Source organism: Odontesthes bonariensis, chromosome 10 (genome assembly GCF_027942865.1).
Source record: "Odontesthes bonariensis isolate fOdoBon6 chromosome 10, fOdoBon6.hap1, whole genome shotgun sequence".
In the NCBI taxonomy this organism is placed as follows: domain Eukaryota; kingdom Metazoa; phylum Chordata; class Actinopteri; order Atheriniformes; family Atherinopsidae; genus Odontesthes; species Odontesthes bonariensis.
The window spans coordinates 12,813,428-12,833,020 of NC_134515.1; the positions used below are offsets into that span (position 1 = coordinate 12,813,428).

General features: G+C 39.6%; 1 protein-coding gene across 1 annotated transcript in view; it reads right to left on the reverse strand.

Annotated features, from left to right (window-relative positions):
- Nucleotides 1-19,593, reverse strand: part of nphp4 (nephronophthisis 4) — a 176,505-nt gene that overhangs the window by 142,763 nt on the left and 14,149 nt on the right. Inside the window, exons 4-5 of the mRNA XM_075476298.1 lie at nt 10,249-10,418; nt 9,126-9,190 (exon numbers count right to left, since the gene is read on the reverse strand). Of these exons, the coding sequence (XP_075332413.1) occupies nt 9,126-9,190; nt 10,249-10,418 (235 nt within the window). The remainder of the gene's footprint in view (nt 1-9,125; nt 9,191-10,248; nt 10,419-19,593) is intronic.

Consider the following 19,593-nt stretch of genomic DNA (forward strand, 5'->3'; position numbering starts at 1 on the left):
TTCATGCATCTCACATTTTCCGCCAAAAGTTCATGATCACACAGACTGTGCCTACAAATATGAATGCAATTACACAGGTTGCTACAAACATAAGTCAATGTCCTTTTGTACAGCAGGCTACAAAATAACTCCTAACCAGGGAGGCACTGAAAAACGCTGACACGGCAATGCAGTTCTGCAAGAAGAAGAAAAAAAAAAAAAAACACTGTCTGGGGAAAAAGTGCTGAATGTAAACCACACAGAAGTTGCTGTTCCTACAGTATACTGTATATATGAGCTTTTAAATTAAAGGTATTTTTATATTTTTTTAGAGCTGATTTCCTCTAAAACTTTGTAACCTTGAGAATAGAATACCTGCGCTGTAGAAATAAAGCCAACTTTGTTTGTCTTTTTTAAGAAGAAAACAGGTTTCGTTATCGTTGCAAAATATCTAAGATATAATATGCATTATTTTTTTTAAAAAGGGAATAGTTAAATATATTATTACTCGCCTTCAACATTTTACTGGAAAAAAAAGTTCAAATCCAGGATGGCAGAATGTCGACATCTACTCAACATTTTTTATTTATTTCCAGGACATAACCACTACCTTTATCTTTAAAGGGATAGTTCGCCTCTTTTGACATGAAGCTGTATGACATCCCATATAGCAGTATCATTTATGAACATTGACTTACCCCCCGCTGCGTCCTGTGAGCCGAGTTCCAGCTGAGTTTTGCGTTCCACGAAGGTAGTCCGGCTAGTTGGCTGGGGTCAAAAAAATAAAGCGTTTTTCTTCTCAAAAAAATATCCGTTCAAAAGAGTAATACATTTGCATCACAAAATGTTGTCCAGGAAAAAGTCAGACCTCGCTTCGCTTGGCGCTATTTTTGCCTCCCTTGATATCAATGCGTCCAATGTAAAACTGTGCAGACCGAAGAGCAGACCCAGCAGTCCCCTGCTTCCGAGCAGTAAACACCGTAACAGGTGCAGCTATCGCTAGGTGGCTAGGGAGTGCTCGGTTTGCTCTTCGGTCTGCACAGTTTTACATTGGACGCATTGATATCAAGGGAGGCAAAAATAGCGCCAAGCGAAGTGAGGTCTGACTTTTTCCTGGACAACATTTTGTGATGCAAATGTATTACTCTTTTGAACGGATATTTTTTTGAGAAGCAAAACGCTTTATTTTTTTGACGCTAGCCAACTAGCCGGACTACCTTCGTGGAACGCAAAACTCAGCTGGGATTCGGCTCACAGGACGCAGCGGGGGGTAAGTCAATGTTCATAAATGATATTGCTATATGGGATGTCATACAGCTTCATGTCAAAAGAGGCGAACTATCCCTTTAATGTCACTGTGTGTGGGGGGGAGGGGCTGTGTTTCACTGTGTTCTCCTCACCCTACGTGACTCATACTGGTCAAAAACCTTTAGCTTTCTCAAATAGCTGACAAGAAAAATGAACTTAATTCTGAAGCCGAAAAGAATGAAAGATAAATGGTTTGGGAAAATCTACCATTACCTCATTATCTCTCTTATTGGAAAGGGGCTCCTTCCCACGAAACACAGTAAAAGCTCGGGTGGAAACTGAAAGAAATCAAAATCAAACATGGAACTTTCGTGACGCAGATGGTGCCCAGGTGTCGGCTTCTTTTTCATCATTTATTTCTTGTTATTCATTATTCATCAAGCTTGAATTTCAGTCAGATGCTGTACATGGATGAGAAAAACTACTCCAAAATTTCCTTTCAGCAGTGATGTGGTACCTCAGAGTTTGTCGAGCAGTGACTTGGCAAGAGATGTGAAACCAAGGAAGTTGGGGAAAGGGAGAGGAGGGGGGACACAAATGGCTCAGCATCGGAAAAACAGAAGCAGTAGTTTTGGGAGCAGGTTGTTAGGGAAAGAGGAGGCTAAAACAGATGAGAGCATGAGAAGGACTGGGTTTTAGAGCCTTCAAAAGCAAAACTTCCAGACTTTAAGAGCACTGGATTTTCCTTTTTTAAGAAATCAAAACTATTTATAGAATATTCGCTGCCAAATTCAGTTAACAGTCCAAATATTTTTACAGTACACATATATTGCTGCCTGGGATGATAACTGTCATACAACTGAAAATGAAAGTAACATGTTTTTAGTCTTTGTTTCACTGACATAAATATACAGATTATATTGATAATTTGTTATCAAATTTACAAAGATTAATTTAAATTGACTGATGTGGGCTTGAACTTGTATCACTAAATGGGGGCAAATCTTAACTGAAGATTGTGTCGTGTTGAGTTTTTATAAGTTTTCAAATGTTAAAGACATTTTAACATTTTATCTAAAAAAAAATAAAATAAAATAGAAGTATTTATCAGTTGTGTCATTATTTGTGCCACAAATTCTTCCCGTAGGCCGTGGTTGCCTTCTCCAAACGGGACCAATGACACAGAAAAAGCTTTGTGTCCAACTCTCAATCGATCTTCTATACCTGCTTTAACCTGTTTAACCCGGCTTTCATAGCCGGGCTACAACCAGGACCAGTCCATCACAGGACAAAACCATCACTTTGTCAAGAGCTCATAGTGTCACGATCTAATCCAGTGGGTATGCTTTAGTGTCCTCTTAGTAGGAGTGTCACATCATAAGGGTAATATTACACACGGTAACATAATAAAGGATTTAGTGTCAGTTTACGTGAGATAAATGTCAGATGTTTGGCCTTGTGAACCTTGGATTTATCAACGCATCTACCCATTTTATCTTTTTGATTGAATTGAGTGTAATTGATTCGCCAAATAAAAGGCAAAAAAGGAGGGAAAAAGCAATTTTAGTGATGTCACCATTATTTTTTAAATATTCTTAAATTTTTAAGAATATTAAGACAAAAATGTCTTTTAGTCAACACAATTGTCGAGTAGAAATACAACAATGTTCATTCGAAGCCAGGCAATGAGCTTATCCGAGCCCTAATTAAAAAGTTTCCACGTCCAGTTGCACCACCACCGCAGCATCTCAGAAACCGAATCAAAAACCAAAAGGCCCCGCAGTAGCTCGCAGGGCACCACCGAGGTCAGCCCACCCTATCTTGGCTCTGGTCTCATCTTTCTCTTTATAAGATGCTTTAAACCAAAGTGGAGGCACTGAAAAACCTCTTTATCTTGGCCACAAATAGACTTTTGGTTAATCAGTGACTAAATTTCTCATAACACTACCTACCTTTCTTCTTCGAAAAACAGACACACACAATGAATGCATCGTGCTATTGCTTCATATTAAGAAATGCTAATGTGAACACAATGTACCATCTGTTTGTTACATTAAGAGGTCCCCAGTGCAGCACCCTCTTCCTTCTCATTTTCTCTTCTGTCTGCTCCTTCCCCTCTTCTCCCAGTTGGTTCAGAGAAGAGGCTTAGATCAAGCCAATGAGCTTACTGCCGCCTTTCTTGTTAGTTTCCTGCTCCTGTTTTTGCCTCCAGTCCTTTATGACTTTCCAAAGCCCCAGGGAAACTTCCTTCCACTATTTTGCCATCCTTGTCCTCTTTCCTGCCTCTTGACCCCGAATCCAGCTCTGGAAGAATAGAAGAGTTTTGACTTCCATTCTTCTCCACCAATCTTGTGATTCTTCTGATTTTTTCATAGCTGTAAAGCACTTTGAATTCCCTTGTGTAGGAATTGTGCTCTACAAATAAACTTGCCTTGCCTAGATTCCAGTCAAATCTGTCTGTCTTGCACCACTGACCACCTAAAAAGTCAAAGGGATACTATCCTTTTTATCCTTGTCTTGAAGGATGGTGTAAAGGCTTCTACAGCGATACTGGAATATATTCACACAGCACCTCACTCATGCTGCACAAACAAACCTCCTTTAGGAGCTTTATCAGCCACGCTGGCAGCAGGTGATAATGGGACATAAAATATTAGGAAAGATATTAGCTACGCACACAGTCACTACCAGCAAGGTGAGCTAGCATGGCAACAGAGAATCAGTTCGGTTGTTGGAATTGTCGTGCATAAAAGGGACGGGTAGCGAGTGGCAGTACACGATTACAAATTCATTCTGTTGTCCAATGCCATAAGTTCCTTCTTTAACTGAGCAGGTAACTGAATTTGAAATGTTTATTAAATTATCATGCTGACAGAACTTTAAGCTGACCCGGACATCCTGATTTAGATTCAGGATGTCTACATCTGTCACATCTGTCACATCCCATCTACCATTTCCTATCACACAGAAATGTTAAATACCCACGGCCAACCTGCATTTACCGACTATAAAAATTGATTCGAACTACTTGCAACCATTCACTCTTTCAGTGAATCTGTCTTTCTTTTCATGATGAGAGGAACACATTGAATACATTTTTCCAATAAAAAAATCCAAACTACCTTAAGAGGAGGCTTAGCTTTTATTTCCTCTTCCGACCCCCTATTCTTTCTGTCCACTTAGTATGCTTTAATGTTTCTTTAATCTTTCAGGAGCTTGACAAAGACTGCTAAGAGTGAACAGAACGCCGATGAATCCGAGTACTCCTGCAGACAGAGTACAATGGCTGGCCTTGGAACAGAAAACAAGCTCCACATTGTAAATGATAAGACCGATATTTGCTTTATCTACAGAAAAAAAAGTGTCCATGTGTCAATTTTAAAAACATAAAGCACCTAGATGTATTTTTAATGCCTGAAAGAAACGAGACGACAAATGTAAGCTTGTGAAATTACAGGTCAATATGATCTTCTTTCAGCAAGGTTTTTAAACAATTGAGTAAACGAACAAAATGATTCAAAGTTGTGATACATTCAGTGAAGGGGGAAACCGAATCCAACCCTATACTTGGTGCTGCTGTCATGAAATCTACATTGGCCTTCAATCCACTGTCACATTGATCTGGAATTGATCTGTATCACATCTCTATCTAAAAAAAGGATTTTGATGTGCACCTCATCTGCAACTGAGAAAACAGAAGATGGTTACCACCCACTCATCAGGATCTTGTCTCATTAAAGTTGACACTGTTTAAAGTAATTTTCCCTCTGCTAAATACAGCCCTATAAACACAAGAGCCACCAAGACAAGTGCTGAGACTGATGATAGCTGACAGTAGACATTAATGTGTGGAACTATTGCAATCGTTAGACCAGCAACAATCCTGCACACATAGTGTGTGAGAAGTCTTTCAGGTACTATGGCAACACCACTGGCCTTCTTGAGCATCTGAGACTGAATCATACCACAGAATATGATAAGAACAGTCAGTCTCTGAGGAGGACAAGAAAGGTGTTGTGAGAACGACGTAAACTTGAATCAGTTTCTCATCCGACAGTGGCAGAAAAGACTTTTATTCTATCGGTTAGTTGATTTAGTGATTACAGAAATCAAGCCCTGCAAATAGGTACGAGAGACAAACATGCTCATGATAATAACACATCGAGTGATTTCAATAAAAAGCAGAAAAACAAAAGGAATATGAGAAAAGGAAAAAGAAAAAGGTTCTTGTAGCTGTGACTCACCCTGCGGAAGGTTGGCAGGTAGCACATGAATGCAACAGTTCATAAATAAGCACAATCTAGCGTTACGTCTTGAACAATCTTGTCGGCGTGTCAGAAATGATTAATAGTTGTGAATTATCAATGAAGTCACCTCTATTTTACCACATTTGAAAAAATCCACTCATGTAGACCTGCTGAAAGCTGCAGGCGTTCAACAAACTCACAGGAAAGGTTCCTACATCACAAACTCAACCTAAATTCCTGTTAATGTTCCGTAAAAGCCCTGGATTACTTTAATTATTGGTGAGTCTAATTGCAAACCTGGCACAGACTGGTCTGTGTGTGCAAGTGCTGAAAAGTAGAAAAGGCCCAATGTTTAGACCAAAGGAATCGCTTTTTTCTAATTAGTTCTTTTGTTGTTGTGTCTGTTTCATTTGTTCAGGTTTCATCCTATTAATGGAAAATGAACCTCGCCTATATAGCCCTTTTTTAACCTTATCTAGGTTAAAAAAAAAGCACTTATCTCAACTGCCCATTCAAAGAAACATTCACAGGGTGCTTATTTCTCCACACTCACATACTACTAATAATATTTTGCCCATCTGCATGTAAGGCAAGGCAAGTTTATTTGTATAGCACAATTAAACAACAAGGTGATTCAAAGTGCTTATGTATAAATGCTCTTGAGCAAGACTCTGCCCAAGGACATTTTTACATGTGGATGGGCTGAGGATTTTAAAAATGGAGCTTTCAATCGTAAGATGACCCCTCAAGGGTGTCAGCGGACATCTTCTGATTGAGAAATGACCACTTCACCACCTGAACCACAGCTTCACCCTTATTTAGAGTGAGACTAGTTTGGGTAGTGTGACAGCATGACATGGAGCCTGAAAGCAGGTTTCTCATAGCAAAGCACGGCTGCCGCGCTGTTTGACTGACTGGCTTCACAAACAAGCTGTGCAAGATACAGTAAAACCTCTGTCTTTAGATTCTCCATGTTTGCAAAGTGCACACTCGGTGTAGATATACAGCTAAACAAATCAGAAGTGCAGATAAAATTAAAGAAAAAAATACATACAGACAGAACATAAAGATTCTTGACAGAAACAAGAATCCCAGTCGGCGTCTGTTTTTACAGATTAAGCCAGAGGCTTGTTTCTTTTTTTTTTTTTTAATAATCATATAGCAGAGATTATTGTCATGAGGTCCTGATCACTGGGAACAAATCATTAAAGAAACCTTTTTCTCCATATGTATACCAGTTTAACGATTGATCTTTTAATCGATAAATTCCTCAGGCTGAAAAAGTTTGGATGCATCTGGAGCCAGAGTGAGTTTTTTTTTTAATTGCAATTAAACATAATCTGTAATTATGATGTGTCCAGTGCTTACAATCTACTTTTATTAGAACTGTTGCAAGGTGTGTGTGAAGTGTGTTACTGCACAGGACATCACACCTAATGTGCCCACAGAGGTCCAACACACGATCCCTTTGAAAAGTATAAAGCAACATGCGTGAAACAATACTCAATTACCAACCAAAGTGTGCTCATACTGCTGAATATTTGTGTTTGAATGAAAAAATGCACACACGGTGCCAACAGACCGTTTCATCTGCAGTGGACATTGCTGTGGCTCCCCGTTTGACAGTTTCCCAATTCCTTACATTAGTTTTTACATAAAGAGCATCTTTGCTCTGCGGGATGTTTTATTCAGGAACTCGCATCAGCATGTTGAATGTCTCTGTAAGGTATGCAATTTTAAAACTCTATTAATCTTTTCCTACATTTTCATTGTGCAAAATGCACAAGCACTTGTCCGCACAACATAAAACTGCGGAACAGCAATCTGATGTAATACACCCTCCCATAAACTTCGGATTAGCCGGTAAACATGCTATGATTTTGTTCATGTGAAAAATCCCATTTTGACAGCCTCTGTGCAATTAAAACCTTGTGCACCCCCTGTGATCAGTGGTTGCCATGTGTAATGAACTGATGGAAACATGATCTAAGCTTTACAGCTAAAATATAAATGCAACAGTATGTAACTCAGCATGCCAAAAAAAAAGGGTGACAGCTGATCTGACTTGATGAAAATAAATAGCTTCGAGGCTGATTTATTTTATTTCAAAGGCTATGTTCACAAGGGTGAAGAGTTAGTGTACTTATCAAAAGGCTTTTGGACTGAGGTTACGTGTGCAATAGAACTAGAGTTTTGGGCCTCGCATCACATGCTCGTACAGCGCCTCACTGCCCACTTGAAACAGGTCAGACTTTGATGTGGTAGACGTGAAAATCTATGGCTTAAATTTCTCCATTTTTTTATTTAATTCCACTTTATCTGCAACAAATTACAATGTTAAAGCTATTTTTCTCTGGAGCGACTGTCATTTCAAACGCAAAGTTAGTGGATGTGCTTAATGTAGAATCTGTAATGAATAAAGGAAAGTATCAAATACATTTTTATCCCAAAAATCTCGGCCTCGAGAAGATGTTTTTTTGAGGACTATGAGGAATGTGCTTGTTTCACTTCAGCGCAAAACAACTTTTAAATATTTGCTTATTTTTCTAGGTTTGAATTAACACTCCTTAGTTCTTAACTTCACACACGAAAACAATGACTCTGTGCACCTGTCACAGCCAATGACACTCAAGGTGAATGAAGACAAATAAAATAAAATAAAAGGTTTTGGGCCATAAAAGGGCAACAACAACGGGGGGAGCAACTTGGCTTGTAAAACAGAGAATCAACATTCCACTAAACAACAGGCATATGGTTAATTATTCAGCGAGCATAAGAGTCCATTTGAGAGCAGGTTTTCTAATATTAATGTGACATGATAGCCCAGACAGGAACTCTGGCTCTCACTGGGCACAGTGTTATTCATACTGTGGGGCAACACAGCGCTTTGTAATTCATAGCCTTGGTTTTAAGCCAACCCAGGACATATTTACACCAACCAAGAGGCTCAGAAGAAAACTCAATAATTCAACATTTCTTCTCAAATTTCAAACTGAAGCAAATCAGATATTTAAAAGAATAATCCATGAGAGAGTCAAGAATCCCCAAAAACAAATCTTTACCGAAGGCATGATAAAAACCAAACCATCAGATTCTAGCAGGCAGGGGCAACTTCTCAAAAGAAGGTACAGCTATAATTGCCTTAAAAAAGAAAGCATGAAGGGTATCGTGGTAAGTAAAACACTGACTTAAGCTACCCAGGAACAGGTCCTTAACGGTCTTGTTTGTCTCAGAGGTGTGGCTTCAGCAGGATTTATCATCACTGCCAGAAAACACCTGGTCCCATTCCTTCTAACCATCAGATAGGAGATGTTTGTGTCTACCAATTGCTGTCAACTTTGCAAAACCGAACATTCAGGGTTTACGATGGGATATGGTAACAGGAGAGGGTTCTGATATGCCATAAACCTTATGTTTCCTACATTTTAGCAGTTCTGCTTTTTTTGCTTCAGCAGCAGGAGACCCAGGATTGCTCCTTCATACCTTAAGACTGTGTAGTTTCAAATGTTTTCACCTCAGAAAAACAGAAGCCCCACTGTCCTGGAAATAAATGCTGCTAAACCCTCCATGCATCTGTGTCCCTCTCCGCTTTTATGCTGGATCACTCCAGTGACAATTGGTAAACGGTACATGAAAAAAATGTATCCTTACAATCAGCAATGTCCTTCAGCAGCGGATGGAGTAGGCCTCTTGGTGACCCATGGCAAAGATTCAACCTATGGTATAAATTGAAAACAAGCATATTGAATAGAGCTGACAATCTTAAATCGTGGAAAATCGATTTGGCATTTGACCGGCTGATTGCCTGATTAAGGATGCCAGGTATTACGTTTTGAAAGTTCAGCTGCTTTTAACCAGCTAGGCTTGAACTGTTGACTGGTCATGTTGCTGTTGTGACGGTCCTCTTTGTCACCTAGCCGCCTCTCTAACAAGACCCACCTCCAACCTCTTGGAATGTAATTTGACCACAGCTGGGTGAATTGCTCTTGGAAATCCATTGCGCACTAAAGGATTGTTTCAACTTAAATGTGCAGCAGGTGGAGAAATAGTCGACGTGCTGCTACTCAAAACTAATTGTGGTTGCAGTGCAAAACACGGACCCCATTAAGTCTGCTCGTGCTGAAATAGCTGACAACACCAGCTGCAGTCAAAGAAGGTGGACTTGGTGTCAGTCCACCTAATGAGAGACTGACTGAATAGGCAGCAGGATAACACAGGAATATCAAAACAGCAACCTGACAAAATATTCAGAACAGGAGCCAACATGGGACACAAATTAATAGCTGCAGGAGGATCAATGTCCTGAAAAAAAGCATCAAAGTGGAGGAGAATTCTATCTATACACCCGATCCAAACATTCTGAGCATAAAATGGGTGCGGAGTCTTGTGAGCTGATCTCTTAAAACATGAATTTAAGTGACAGGTGGTATGGTTGTACTCAACCATATGCATAACTAATCACGTGATCACTTGAGAATCAATGGGGATTCTGGCATGGAGACAAAAAAAAAAAAAAAATCTTAAAAAGAGCATGGATTGAAAATATTATGTAATTAAATATGTCACATGATGTTAAATGCGAGTGGAATACCTGAGAAGGTACAAACTGTCTGGAAGAGAAGTGTCAACCTCCATTATAAATATACCGGTCCTTTTGAATTTCCCCATTGGGGGATGAATAAAGTATTTTTCTATTCTATTCTATTCTTTGGTAATCTCCTAATGAGAAACCTCATTAATCCGTGGCTGTGGTAATTAAGAATGGGCTAATCACCGTCTGTCCCCATCAGTGGCTGGACCCTCTGGCCTGTTGGTAAAAAGCTCCAGGACAGTAAAGCCTCTTCCCAGCGCCTGATGGGAGCCGTCTGGTTTTGGCAACAACGACACCAGCTCCAGAACCAACAGTGTGCTGGGCAACAGCAAAGACGTGTGGAAGTACAGGACCTGCAGAAAACATAAGCATAGAGTACAGAATGAAATCATCAGTTATCAATGGACTGATAAGAGTTTGATAGAGTAACTCTGATGATCATTTTAAATGTGTTTAACACCAAACTGCAGCATCTCGAAGTAAAAGCAAACAAGCCACCCAGTTGGAGAAGATTGATATTTTAAAATCCTCCCACAGTTCTTCATCTTCCAAATGATTTGAGAAAATGAGACTCGACTTTATAGTCAGTGAATAACTGACTGATCTTAAAGCCTAATAAGATCATGATCAAGGGTAACACAAAGATCATACATACCCTTTATTAACTGGAAAATGGGTGGTGCGGGTGTATGATGTGTAACCTTTTTGTACCATACAACAGAACTGGAAAAAAAACAGCAAATTAACTCAAATTAGTTCCTCAAACAGAACAGAAAAACAATCAGGACTCAGCTGTGCTTAATTTGCCATGTTCACATGACCTGAATTAACCAATAACTGACGCCTCTACGGCACAAACAGGAGCTGACTGTTTCCAGTTCCATTTTCATGACAGTGACAGAAAGAGAGCCATCTATGAAATGCTATCATCATACAAACTAAATCCTGAAAGGCTACAAGCCAATGGCCAAAGATCAAAGAGATCCATGTTACATCCGACTGTAACGTTATCAAGACTTTTCATAGTCATGAAGCAGATAATACACAGTTGTGTAAAATATTTAAAGGGGATAGAGAATCAAAATCGTCTTTTTCACGTTTTTGGTGTTAGTTCTGAGTCGCTGTGGGGAGTACACACGAAGTGCCAGCAAGTGTCAGAACCTCTGTTTCAAGTACTCCCCCTTTTTTGAATATCCCCCAATCCGTTTTTGTGAAAAAGTGATGTCACTTTTTCAGCAATCCCCCCCCCACACCCACACCCACACCCACACCCACACCCACACCCAAATCCACAGCCACCCCGTTTCAGACACGCCCCTTCGGCGAGAAACAGGAACAGGTGTGCCTTCCAAGGCTGTGAAAGCGGACTACGATCGTTACATATTCTTCCCCCGGAAAGCAATGTTCGCGATCAATTGCTTTTATTTATTTTTAACAGCATCCCCAGTACATACAACCGCCGACTTTTCCTTTGCGCTGCGCATTTCACGGAGTACAGTTTCACAAAGCTTGCACGATTCCGAGCAGGCTTCAGGCGGAATTTTGAGGGTCAGTTCCGACAGGGACAGACAGACTGCAGCGAGCTGTGTGCTCCGCTGAGAAGGTGATCGGCTGCATCTATCCATGACCTGCACGTCTCCAGGACTATGGGGCGAGCAGGTCGGATCACAGCTGACCCTTCTCTATTTGCACCACTCCCCTCGGGCAGGAGGCTTCGGTCCATTCGGACCAGAACCTCCCATCACAAAAACAGTTTTTTCCCCCTTGCAGTTGGACTTATGAACACTTCATAATCACCTCATAACCTGCCCCAGTCACTTTACCGTCATTAAAATTGCACTAATGAAGCTGCACTGTTGTTGCTCTGTATATTGGATACTGTGTATTGTTGTACACACCTTGTACATTTTATATTCATATATTTTTATTCTTTATTTTTTATTATTATATCCTATGTTACATGTTTGCACCTTACGCCGCAGCAAATTCCTAGTTAGTGAACACTGTTCACTAACAATGGCAATAAAAGGAATTCTGATTCTGATGAGCTTTCTTTCCAGTCAGTGTATTACTCTATAGCTCTGTTTTCAGTGAGAGCAAGGGCAGCCAATCAAGCATCGGCAACCGAATAGCGCCAACACCTACCTGCATTTCGTAATGAGGTTGCCAGATAAGCTCTGAAACGACGCCAATAAGGGCAAACGACGCATTCTAAACCCAGCATAGTAACAGCTGTTTCAGAGAGCCTTTTAGGGAGGTTCTGAGCCATTACAGACCCAACCAATTTTTTTTGGGCTACATATCACATCACAGAACAAGGATTAATGCCCCATTCAACCATTCTCTATCACCTTTAAATAACTTCAGGGTAACCTGGAGCAAAATCCACAAATGTTCAGTTTGGTACATATACTATGAGCTCCATCAAAGCCTTGGCTGTGAGGACACAGCTATTGAAAGAAAGCCCTAATGATAATGTTGGAAAAAAAGTACACAAAAGACACATTTTGGGGATGTCTACGGGCAGCAGAAATCGAAGTAAAACAGAAAAAGGAGCCCTTTTTTATTGGGAATGAAGTGGAGGAAATTCTTTGTAGTCGATGAGATGGAGCCCATGAAGAAAGGAACTGCACAGCTGTACAGAGGTGCTGCGGAGCCTCTTCTGCACGCATCGAGTGTATCAAAGAAACATCAAATCAGATTATCAAGGCGTTTCAGAGAGTAATGTGGTACCCAATGTCCAAAAAACATTATACTTGGTAAAGATACTTGATGTTTCAGCAGAACAACAACCTGAAGGAAATGTCCAACAGCACACGAGAGTGGTTGAAAAGGAAAAGATGGACAGTTTCATACTGGCCAGAAGTTAGTCCTACAGTAGGCCCAAATATCAGAAAACATTTGAAGAGAGAACTTGAACCCACAGCAATGGAACAACAACAGAAACTGCCAGCAAACAAATGCAAGAAGATCGTTTGCTACAAAAAAAAACTTCTGCGGGATGTTTTTGCTCTCAAACAAGAGTGCAAATTTTTTGTTTTCCTTTTGTTCTGTAACTTTGGATATTTTAAACTTGGATCCTTACAAAATCTTTAATTGTGCAAAACTGTATTACTTCTAAACTTTTAGCTAAATTTAAGGAGGAGATTAATAATCCCAACAACACTAGTTCATATTCCAGCTTTTGCATTAAAAGAAACAAATTACAAGTCACTAACACCTGGGAAAAGTAAGAATAAATCCAAAGTTTTCAGACATTTGAACAATAAATATCCCACATTGGCAGATCTTTGCTTCACTGACTGCACATAGAATAGAATAGAGTAGATAAATACTTTATTCATGCTCTTTCTGTGTGACAGAAATCTCGATGGGTGATGTGACATGTGTAATAATAATGACCAATAAACAGCATGTTGAGAATTGCTTCAGGGAGACGACCTATAAACAAACACAGATGGTGCTCAGTCCCATAGCACTTTGGTTTGAAGTCTCAACTGTTTCTGTCATTTCAGGATAATCAAAATGAAAAACATAACACACATGTATTGGGACTGTGATTTCTAGCATCCCGAGGACACGGAGAATAATCAGAAATAGACTACAAAAAGTACACCATTAGAATAAATTGAAAGTTGCCATGACTACACATAGGGGGGGTTATAGCGTGTGTGGAAATTATTCAGATCTGTCTTTTGTGTAGGGCACCAATTGCTTTTCAGTCTCCTCAGGTTAAAAAGGGGAGATTGTAATTGTATTTAAGATTGTAGAAAAAGTGGAAACACATTTCCACAATTACCAAAAACCTTTTCAACGTCAGCTTGATACGATCGTATTTCAGAGCATTGTAATCCATACCTGGGATTACAGTGAATACATACAACTAGAGAGAAAAAAAAGGATAAATAGAGAATAAAACAACAAATCAAACCATTATAGCGGCGATAAAGACAAGAAAGTGACACTGGTAACAATGCAGCTGCCCGAGGATGCTGCAAGTTCACCTCTTCGAGATAAGAGATAAGACACAACTTTCTTATCGTGTGAACGCATGTGTTACAGCAGCAGTTGGTAATGGACAGTCACAAATCATTACAATTAAATAGAGGATTTAAAATATACTCAAAACAGGTGGTGAAAGGACACCATATCCATACAAGGGTTTCTATTTACATATAGATATGATCTGTAAATGTACTTCACACATGGTGTGTGGGTGTTACTGAGAGAAAAGAATATTCCACCGTGATGGTTTAATTGTTCTACAGTTGAAACTTGCGGTTTATCAGGTATTATCCTCTTCTCTGAGAGATCAATAAACCCTTGCTTCATCCAGCTGTTGTGCTGCTTTTGATTCTGTGGTCAAACCAAACAGATTGGTGTTGATCTCCATATTGCAGGAATCTAACAACAATGAGCCAACAAAAAAAATAAATAACAATAATAATAATAATAATCCAGGCTTGAGAAGAAACTCAGTGAGGATACAAGACGAAAAAATTCCCCATTCAGGAGGTGGGTATTTCTGTGTGTATGAGGAGACTCTTCAGGATCATGTAGAGGTGGGGTTGACCTGCTATTTCTAACATATTTAGAGACAGTCAACCCTTTCGGGAGCCTGTTTGTAGTCCGTGCCAGGTAGATGCAATTGTATACAGTCTCTGATGTGCTTGAATTGGAAATAATAGGCTTCCTGTGCCAGAGCCATCCCTTTTTTTTTTGACGTGCACAAAGGCTTGAATATGATAAAGAGACCCACAAATTCTCTCTGATCCATGGGATCTGGAGCACAAAGCCCGTTATTTTTCAAAACCAAAAAGAGGAACATGATGGCGTCCTCAAAAGAAAAAATTAGAGAGACAATACGAAGACTTGAGCCACCTTGAAATATGAAACCAATTTCTGCAAGCCCACAGTGCCAGGGCTTGCCCATCTTTAGATAAGTCAAACAGAGCCATAGACTTTAACACCTAGCCTCTGAGAGATTCACATTTTGGCCACATCAGAATTTGGATTACTGGTTTTCCATACACAACCACTGTGGAATACAAATGCAAAAACATGGGAAATAAAAAATACTTCTCTAATCGTTGTCTGATTAAGTCATTTATCTACTCCTTTCCACATCCACTGCTGTTTGCCTTGCCTGCAAGGATGTTGAGCTTCATTAAATAAGATGGGTCAAAAGCTGCAGTGTGCTGCAACAAAAGTCCATTTCTGGAATATAATCAACATTGTTTTCAGTCAATTATGAATACGACAATATAATTGATCTATTCTCAGCTGAAATATACATAATTTCTCAGAAATCCTCAGTTTCTCTGAGGTGGCGTGCTCAGCTGAAACTGATATTCTTGCAGCAGCGAACCCTGGCAGAGCTGAGAAAGTAAAAATATCCTCCACGCCAAGTTGTGCGTCATTCACAACCCAAAGATTGAAAATCTTACTTTCACAGAGGTTCTTAATTCATTTCCTTTCAACCTAAAAGCCCCATTCTTTTTTTCAGTAACTTTTCTCAAACTTAAATGTTCTCTGCGGTCTCAAAGCCGTTCAAATGTGGACGTTGCTCATGACAGATTTCCAAATCAAAGCTCGGGTTCTTTTTCTGTCCACTCCACAGCTTTGATACAACTTCAATTAGATATTTGTCAAATCTCTGGAAAAAAAACAAAATACAAAAAGAATCGTACCAAAGAAATATCTCAAACACAGTTTACAATCATTTAGGTTTTATTTAGAGGGATGAAGTCAAAGCTCAAGAAAAGCAGTGAAGCATGCTGTCGTTTTAAATGGATTCTGCAACGATTCACAGGGCATTTCTTTATGTTATTTTGCAGCATATTTTCAAAGAAGGCTTCTAATGTGTCCTCTGCTCTTACTTTAGAGCAGCCACAGGATAAAATAGTGATTCAGCCTGAGTTTGGATGTTGTAATCAATGAACTTTCCGTAGAAGTACAGCCATGCAGGTGGAAGAAGACTGAAAACATATTTGGCCTCCAGTTTCCTACATTATTTCTTTGTTAATTTCATTGTTTTTTTCCCTTTTCTGGTCTTATTAAAGATTATTCTGTTCCATATACCAACATCAAAGTTGAAGATCGACTGACACAGGCCGACATGAACTCCAGTTAACTAACTTCATATAATTTACTTTAGTCTCGTTAAACTTAACCCTTAACTAAACAATGTCCAAGCACCGCGTAAACAGAGATCTGGGGCTCAAACTCCAGTGACACGAGTTGCAGACAGAAGCCTTCTTCTCACACGATTCCACCAGAAAAGAAGCTGAAAAACAGTCAGCTCACAGTTTCCATCTCCGGCGACTGGGGCTGGAGTCCATAAACAGCTGTAACTAACAAAGCAACATTTGACTCGAGAATGAATGCAGATTGTTTGTTTGTTTTTTTTCACTGAGGACAAAAGCCAGATGTAAGAAGTTTTTCATGATTTTTGTTTCGACTGGTGCGACAGGAGTTTTAGATACCGCTGTACTGCTCTCTTCTCTGCTTATGAGAGACATAAGCATTCATCTGTGCCCATAGTTTCAGTTAAGGCTGCTATCTGTTTTCATCTCATATATATTTCTAGATTTTTTTGTCCTGTTTTTTTCCACAGAGCACTTGTTCTGTTCATCAAATGACCAAGTGTTGTTAAAAGTAGATGAGAAACCGCCTGAAACAGACAGCACAGCTTACATTCTTTGGCATAAATTCACATCACATTTAATTGTGAGTTTGATCTAACTACAATGGCAGCTACCTCACATGTAACCTACATGCATCTATTCTTACATTCAGTCATGGTGTTAAACACTGAAGTCAGTTTAATCAAGTGAAGCTCCAAGTTGAACAACAATCAAAACTACAGATTTTCAACAGAGCTGTATATTCAGGCATTGTTGTGGGATCTAGCTCCTTCAGTGTCACCAGAGCACTGGGAGATATCACTGAGAAAAAAGCCTACATCTGCTACAATACCAGGCGCCGCATATGTCGGCCCTAATGAGAGGCTATACGCAGCGGTGACTGTCAACAAGGCAGCAATCTATTCTCATTGTGGAAAATATCTAATCCCCATAACTTGATTAAAGATGGAAGAATAGAAAAAGTGTGATATTATAGCATCATCATCATCACGAGACATGTAGCTTGAGTTCAACCTCACCACCAACAACCGGTGAGAAAGGGACTTTTATTAGCATTTTTTTTTTTTTTTTTAAACTTGTCAACACAAACATCCTCACAGGGTCCAATAACTGTCTTCTGGTGCAATCATGACCCTCCCATAGTACTATGGCTATTCCAGGTTGCCATTCAAAAACTCAACTTAGAGGGTGAATCACAGACATAGCACAAAATAAAGAGACAGCAAAGAGCATTAGTTTTGCAAAGAGAGGTTGAGAGTCATTCGCGTGTTACTGACATGGTCCAATTCAACCTCTTTAGGCTTCTCCAAAGAAAGGCAAACTGAGCATTTACATTTAGTCTACACATGGGCTGGAAGACTGGGAACTCAGGTGGTAGTTAGTTGGGTATAACAGGCCAGCTCCTCATGTCTGCACGCCTGCATGAGCAAGTCATGTTGCACATGTATGTGATATGTCCTGTAGGCACCTAAGCTGACAAAAAGCTGACAATACATCAAAGCTAACAGCCTTTGTGTTCTACAAGTTTATCCATGAGCTTCTGCTGAACATCCGCTATATTTGTTGTTTATCATGCGCCTTTATCATAGGACTTTGTTGTCAAAAATCCAAGTCATCTAACTCAGCTCATGAAGGCTTAGAAGTAAAACCAGCACATCCTTGAGGCAGATTCTTGGCTGCAATACTTTAATGCCATTGACTGTATATAAAGATGTGTGATATTAGTTTGGCTGCATATCCAATGCCTTGAGGAGGAGAAGAGACAGGGGGGGGAGAAAGAGCAGAAGAAGAAGAGATGCAGTAAGTCGTTTTACAGGGACAGAACCAGCGGGTATGAGCATCTCAAATCCTCTTGGTGTGAAATTCTACGACTGTCACCAGAGTAGGACAGATGAGAGATGGCAGTGGTGATGATAGAGAGGCAGAGAAAATGACAAGGACAGAGGCTTCAGGCTCCCTTATGGCCAATATGTCACTGGATTGCAGCTATTCAGATAGGAGTGCCATGCATACTATATGTGTGACAGCTGAATCAAATAGACTTCAACACAATCTCCTGACAGATTTCAACTTTTGGGGGGGGGGGAATTAACTGCTCAACATCTATACACTGTATGAAGGCCATTTTATCGCATAAAAGATGTGTAAGCAAAGGAGGCTGCACATAAAACCCTGAAGCATGAAGTGTAATGGGGCTGACTTGAGAGGTTGAGGTCAGAAAACGTGTTCTTTTCTATCACCTGAGTGACTGGTGTGAGGAAGAAAAGAGGCTTGATCTGCGTTAATGGTGGCATTGAATGCCGTGTCGCCTCGGGTGTCAATGTGGATGAAGCAAAGGAAAGTTATTTGCTATGTCATCAGGGCAAAACAGGAAGAATAAAAATGAAAGGAAGTAAGTGGAGGACAAACAGCCAAAGATGAGAGGACCACAGCAATTACAGAAGAAACGGCCCAATTATGTGGAATCCCCCAAAGGAATGAGGATGACAGTGATGTGTTTTTATAGCCAGCAAGATTTCATGGAACAGTCATTTTCAAATATCTCTTCCTTCGGTTACACAACTTTTTATAGATTTTGTGAAGCAATTACTAAATGAAAAATCCTTTATTTATATTGAATATTGGGATGCCTCTCCTGCTCATAAACAGCTTAAAGTCACCCTTCAATCATAGACAGCTAGAAGAGAACGCAAAACTCTTTATCTCATAAACCAATAGTTTACTCTACATACTTCATTTCCAGAAAATGTGGGCAGTTTTCTAAAATACTACTTGAATAAATGTCATTAGTTTTTACTTTTCTGTAACATAAATGAATACAAATTAAAAATATTCATTGATTGGCATTAACATAAATATATCCTTATTTTCAACCTGCACAGTGCATGATATTCTGAAACGATTAAGGGAGCCTGGGGGTAGCTTAGCATGTAAAAGCCAGGACCAGAAACCATTGTTAGATATGATGACCTTCTGGCCCGCACTGTATACCAAACCATTAGGCCACTGCAATCAATATAGCCTGCGTGGCAATATTGATCACGGTGTGATCTTTGACATGGGAAATGCTGCCACGGAATCTGAAGCTGTCAAGCTGGATCCCATTAAGGAGTTTCAACCTTATTTTTAGGAAAATAGAAAGCATAATTGGAAACTCGTTCCTGTTTTTAGTACTTTATTTTGCTTTGACTTAGTAATCTTTTTAGTTGTAATTGTATTGATGATTACGTTTGTCTGAAACCAGTTTGTTAATTGTATGTTTGAACAGGTCTCTTTTGAGAATGAGACTGTGTATCAATGCGATTACCTGTACAAATAAAGGTTAATAATAATAATAATAATAATAATAATAATAATAGTCTCCGGGGTACCTTGGATAACC